General features: G+C 43.0%; 1 protein-coding gene across 1 annotated transcript in view; it reads right to left on the bottom strand.

Annotated features, from left to right (window-relative positions):
• Positions 1-6,461, bottom strand: part of COLQ (collagen like tail subunit of asymmetric acetylcholinesterase) — a 48,757-nt gene that overhangs the window by 31,717 nt on the left and 10,579 nt on the right. Inside the window, exons 5-7 of the mRNA XM_044678892.1 lie at positions 5,344-5,370; positions 3,718-3,789; positions 1,786-1,848 (exon numbers count right to left, since the gene is read on the bottom strand). Of these exons, the coding sequence (XP_044534827.1) occupies positions 1,786-1,848; positions 3,718-3,789; positions 5,344-5,370 (162 nt within the window). The remainder of the gene's footprint in view (positions 1-1,785; positions 1,849-3,717; positions 3,790-5,343; positions 5,371-6,461) is intronic.

The following is a 6,461-nucleotide window of genomic DNA, read 5'->3' as shown; positions in this document are numbered from 1 at the left end:
TCTCTCTCTCTCTCTCTCTCTCTCTCTCTCTCTCTCTCTCTCTCTCTCTCTCTCTCTCTCTCTCTCTCTCTGTATATGTATACAGACACACACATACACACACAAGCTATAAAACTTTTCACCTTCTTTGACCATGACTTAAATGAAAAAACATTTACTCAGTGCTTACTAAGTGTAAATCACTGTGCTAAGTGTTGGTGATAGAAATAAAAAGGAAAGATATTCCCCCTGGACTCTAGGAATAACTAACCTACTATTGGACTTATAAAGTCTAAAAATATTATGAAAAGAAAAAACCGATCTATCCAAAAATATTTCTAGAATGAGGATATTATTCAAAATAATATGTGAATTCAATAATAAAAGCAACTCATATTATATGATTCATAACAACAAAACAACCAGCCAACAGAAAATGGCCGAACAAATTATGGAACGTGACAGTTTGGGGCTGTGAGAAATGACCTAGATGAAGAATATAAAAAACAAAAGACCTATTTGACTGAACAAAGAACCAAAATGTACACCCTGACTACAAACAGACAAATAATGCAATACTATCTCCATGCACCAAGGACAAGTGACGGCATAGCTCCATCTGTAATTTAGAGATTCAAAGGATTTCCAAAGAATCAGAGAGATTAAGCAAATTTCCCATGATCACCCAGCTAGAAGGTGTCAGAAGTGGGATCTTAACTTGGGATTTCCTGATGCCAAGTCCATGACTCTACCCACACTATGCCACTATGCTTTTTGGTGAGACCAATGAGAAAATCCAGAATCACAGAAGAAGAAAAGATCAAAGGAAAAGATAGAGGCAAATCAGTTGATTTAGCCGCCATCTTGTTAAAATTACTTTGCATATTTTTTAAGCTAACTATAAACGTAAAAAGTTTGTCATTTCACTTATGATTGTTCTTTCACGCTCATTTGTTCTTTTTGAAGGTCTGTTTTTGTTGATTATTACTAAATGTCTAATAAATAATTTTTTAAACAAAGAAACGACATTGAAGTGACAATGCTAGCCTTACCAAACCTTTATCCAGTATTGTGAACAAGTAACTCCAACGTACTCCTCTATTTCCAGCCTGCCTTCTGGTGAAGGAGTTAATGAAAAGTGAGTGATAGGAATATGTCAGAGGAGTGAGAGAGAGAGAAAAAAAAAAGCCTGGATGTTCCACAAATAAAAAAAATCAGTCCCTGACAAAGTGAGAATTAGAGAACCAGGATGAAGTGAGAGGGGACCCAATGAAGAAACATCACTAGCCATTGCCAGAGTATTAAGTATCCCTTTTACAAGGTACACAGTGCCCCAGGTCACATGAGATCCCCTTTTGGTCATCAATTCCATCAAACTATACAGGTAGAGCTTTCATGTTGAAGATGGGGAACCAGCCTTAATGCTGACACTAAACTTTTTTTTTTTTTTTTGCTAGATTTGAACTTGAGACTCCAAACACTTGTGTGAATAGCCCAAGGATACACTGATGGTAACCGGAGGAGTCCAGGTCTTTGGATTCTCCGCCAGCGATACCATGCTAAGGAGGACATTGATTAGGTCTAACCTGTGACAAGGAGCCAAGTCTTGAAGCAATCATAGTCTTAGTGGGGCTTAGAAAGGGGTCCTGAAATCTCAGTCATTTTCTCCTCCTTTATTCCCTCATTTCCCTCTCCCCCAATATTTTGCTGCTTTGGGGTAGAGTGAAGAAATAGCGACGGCCCCCCACTTTCAGCCTCTACTTTCAGTTGAGAGAACAAAGTCTGACAATGCTCCAGTTCACAAACCTGAGAGCCCACGGGTCCTCTTGTACCTGGCAATCCCATCAAACCCAGATCACCTTTTTCACCCTGCAGGGGTTGGGAAAAAGAGAGAGAGAAAGATGGTTACAGCTCCTAGGAGGTCCATCAGTGAGTGAGGGACCTGGAGACAGCCAGACCAGCCCATTCACAGACAGAGTGAATAATAACCAACCTCCAGCTTATTATATTATATGGCGGGCTTGGCAGGCCCTTCACAGGTCACAACTCCCTTACTTGATCCCTAAAACCCCTTGAAAAGAAGATAAAACCTTCCATTTCCCTAAAGGCTTAAAGTGTAAATATCATTAAAAAAATTTAAACTTTACCCTTCTCTCTTAGAATCAATACTGAGGGGTTCCAAGGCAGAAGAGCTGTAAGGACTAGGCAATGGGGGTTAAGTGACTTGCTCAGTCACATAGCTAGGAAGTGTATGAGGCCAAATTTGAACCCGGGACCTCTTGCCTCTAGACCTGACTCTCTATCCACATAGCTGCTCCTGTAAATATCCTCTCAAGAGTCCAGAAAATACCATGCCTTGGAGTTGGAGATCCCTACATTTCCCCACACAAATGGCATTCAGCTTTTGCTTAAAGATCTCCAGGAGGAGGGAGCACATACTCCATCCATCCCCTTTGGAAGAACTTGAATAAGATGCGACTTCCTCATCCAAGCCTAAATTCATTCCTCGATAACCCCTCTGGTGGTATCCATATCACTAGAGTTTCTGGGACTAGCCAAGGTCTTCACTTCAGGCATTTTTATTTTGAGCATAGCAGAAGAGAATAGAACTATAGATTTTAGACTTCAAAGAGACCTTGGAAGCCACCTATTCCAACCCTCCCATTGTACAGATGAGGAAACTGAGGTCCAGAGAAGCTGACTTGCCCAAAGTCACACAGTAAGGACCAGGGTTCTAATTCAGCTCCTAGGAAGTCAGGGATCAAAATATGGTTTAGGAGAATATATTTCCAGTTTCATAATAGAAATTATTGAGGAAATCATAGGACCTCAAGCTGAGAAGATCCTTTGGGGTCATCCACTTCACACACACACCTCCATCCCTCAAAAAAGGATTTCCTTGGCTGGAATTCACCCCATACCTCCTAAAGCAGCTGTCTATTGCATAAAGTGAAGAATATCTGTAAATATACCTCCTCCTCCCCACCTCCCCCACCAAGTGGTCACTCTCCCTCTCTTCCTTTCCCATTGTGAAGATTTGACCAAATGCATTCCAGCCCAAAGCACCCCCTGGTCTTGTCCAAAGATCCAAACTTTTTCTCCACTGACCCCTACTGATGAAGGCTAACGACTCCAGTTTAAAGAGAGAACAATGGAAGTCACACAAAGACTTACACTAAGTGGCTGATATTTTGTTCTGGCTCATCGAGAGAGCAGCATATAGTTGTTAAAATTTGCACTAAGGTATAAACGGCCGATGTTTCATCCCTTCCTAAAAGCGGGTTTGATTAGTATAATGGAGAAAATTTGGCCGTTTGAGGCAGCACCAAAAGGTGGGGTGGGAGTATGAAGATTCTCTGCTTATTTCATAGTTTCTTGAAGCCCTTCCTTGAAGACCTCCAAGAAGAGAGCAGGCCCCCATTGAGGAAGCTCAATCCCTTTTGAGGAATGGTCACATGAATAATCAACCAGGATTGAACCCACAAATTCCAACTCCTAAGCCCAGTGCTCTTTCCAGCAAGTTCTGCTTCCTCTCTGTGGCTTATGGGAACAGAGCAGCAGGAGATCCCTCTACGAGAAAAGATGGCAACCTTGCAAATAATCTTCTGACCTCCCACCTCCTTGTCCTTCTATTGGCACACCAAGTTTTTCTGCATGGGTCCTAGGGGACTGGTGTGTCATCATCCTCTCCCCTTGTTGACCTGGTGTGATAGGGGGTCCAAGGGTCTCAGCACTTACCTGAGGTCCAGTAGGGCCTGGCCAGCCAATAGGCCCAGGCATTCCGGGGACACCTGGAGGGCCGGGTCTACCCTTCAAAGACCAACAAACAATGAGAGACATGACAACTGGATCCGTTTCCCTTTGGTACTAGAATCGTCCTAAAAGCTGACACTTAGATGTAACAGGATACAAACCTTGGCCTTCCTGACTCCCAAGTTCATCCTCTACCTGCTGTTCGGTGCTGATGTTTTCAGCATGTCTGGGGACAAGGAAAGGAGTCCTACTCCTTCAGACCAAAGCTCCCAGTCACCCCCCTCCCCAGGACTCCCAATAACTTGCAAAGGATTGATCTACATCCAGTTCACAGCTAAGCTAAAATCTTCGGCATATTTGCTTCCCTACCCCCAAATGGACACCTAGCAGAAGTTCTTGATTTTTTGTGTCATTGTTCCCTATAGTAGTCTGGTAAATTTCTCAGAAAAATGTTTTTAAATGCATATAATAAAATACATAGGATAACAAAGAAAATCAATTCTGTGAAATGGCTACTAAAGTACTTTTAAAAAAAAACCACCAAAAACAAGTACATGAACCCCTAGTTAGGAACTCCTGCATTACAGGATCTGCTGATTGCTTCCACTTGGAAAATGTAGTGAAGGAAGGAGAGAAGGCATATGGGTTTTCTGCTATTTCTGTTTTCATCCAGGAAATCTTCCTACCCGCTTTCTTCAGTGGGTTCTTCCCAAGCAGACACCCTTGGGTGCTGGTAAGAAACAGAGTAGTGACTTTGGTGGTATAAGGAGGAAGGGAGCCCAACAAAAGGGGATGGGGGAAAAAAGTGGTGTGCAGTATAGCAGAGTGGCTCTTCTTGAAATGATTTCATTTAGATAAAGATGAGCTTGCCCAAGAAATTGGAATAATCATGGATGCCTATCCTAACTTATTATGCCTCCCTTTGTCACCAAGACCCAACCTTCCAAAGTCAGAATCCACTGGCCACACAGAATAAGAATGGGCCCCTCCTTTTCCTGGGGGCCTCTCATTTATTTGCCAGTCATTCCAGTGAGTGCCTTGACCCACCATGGCCTTCAGGTTGCTTGGTGCTTCATTCCTCCTTAAGTGGACAGTTTGGAAGAACCAATTCTGTCATTAATTTGAAGCCAATGAGAGTGAAGGGAGTCTGTGGACGTTGGGCAGCCCTGAATCAAATTCCAGATGATCTAACTGTGGCCTGCGGTTTCCAGTTGGACCACTAAGCTATTGGTGGTATCCCTTGGTTCCACTGGAGATTCCATTCTGTTGGGCTCAGTACCTGAACCTCAGTCACTGTTAAGAGGCAAATGACGTAGCCCATGACTATGACCAAGATGATTTCATCCTGGTAGCGCCATGGCCTCCCACACTTGCCAACAGCACTGGTGTCAGAGGAAATGAATTCCAGAGAGCCAACGAAAATAAAGATGAAGGAAGGAAGGGAGGGAAGAAGGGAGGAAGAAAGGAGGAAAGGTGGGGAGGAAGGGAGGAAGGGAGGAAGGAAGGCAAGAAGGAAGAGAGAGAGGGAGGGAAGGAGAGAGTGAAGGAGGGAAAGAAGGAAATCCAGAATAGGATCATTTACATGAAGCTGACCCAGAAAAAGACACTTACCTTTCTTCCTGGCCGGCCAAGTTCCCCCTGTGGAAGGAAAGGACATTTCAGCAGATGCTACCCCAGAACAGCAGAGGAGTTCAGCAGAAGCATTAAAATATGCTTATGTTCTCTACTTAGGACCATAGATCTAGAACTGGCTGAGAAGTTGGCCATCATCTAGTCCAACTACAATCTTTAAAAGATGAGCAGAGGGGGCAGCTAGATGGCTCAGTGGATTGACAACCAGTCCTGGAGGGAAGAAGTTCTGGGTTTGAATGTGGCCTTAGACACTTCCTAGCTGTGTGCCTCTGGGTAAGTCACTTAACCCCCATTGCCTATCCCTTACCACTGTTCTGTCTTGGAACCAATATACAGTATTGACCCCAAGATAGAAGATAAGAGTTTTAAAAATATAAAAAAAGCAGTTTGAAAAAAAAATAGATATAGCACATTGGATAGAGATCTGAGGTCCTGGGTTTAAATCTGGCCTCAGTCACTTTCTATTGAATAACCCTGGCCAAATCCCTTAACTTCCATTGCCTAGCCCTTAATTGCTCTTTTGTCTTAGAATTGATGCTAAGGTAGGAGGTAAAGGAGGTAAAAAAATTTAAAAAAAAATGAGCTTGTCCAGGGTCATTCAGCCAAAACCTCTGCCATTCACACCCTGCCACTTCGACGTCAAAGCCAAACTTCTTCCTACTCTACCAGTCATTTCAGAATGCCCAGATATTTCATGGTTTAAGATGAAAGGCTAATAAGAAGTTGAGAAGTCCATGTAGCCCTAGCAAGTGACTTGTGAAGCCCCTTCAGGACTGGAACGACCTCCAGGAATTGATGCAGAGTGAAAGGAGCAGAACCAGGAGAACATTGTACATAGAGACTGATACACTATGGTAAAATCTGTACTAGCAGCAATGCAATGACCCAGGACAACTCTGAGGGACTTATGGAAAAGAATGTTACCCACATTCAGAGAAAGAACTGTGGGAGCAGAAACACAGAAGAAAAACAACTGCTTGATGGGTTGATGGGGATATAATTGGGGATGTAGATGCTAAATGATCACCTGAGTGCAATTATCAATAATATGGAAATAGGTTTTGATCAATGATACATGTAAAGCCCAGTGGAATTAC

This window comes from Gracilinanus agilis, chromosome 5, assembly GCF_016433145.1.
Source record: "Gracilinanus agilis isolate LMUSP501 chromosome 5, AgileGrace, whole genome shotgun sequence".
Taxonomy (NCBI): Eukaryota; Metazoa; Chordata; class Mammalia; order Didelphimorphia; family Didelphidae; genus Gracilinanus; species Gracilinanus agilis.
This window is presented reverse-complemented; position numbering and strand designations above follow the sequence as displayed.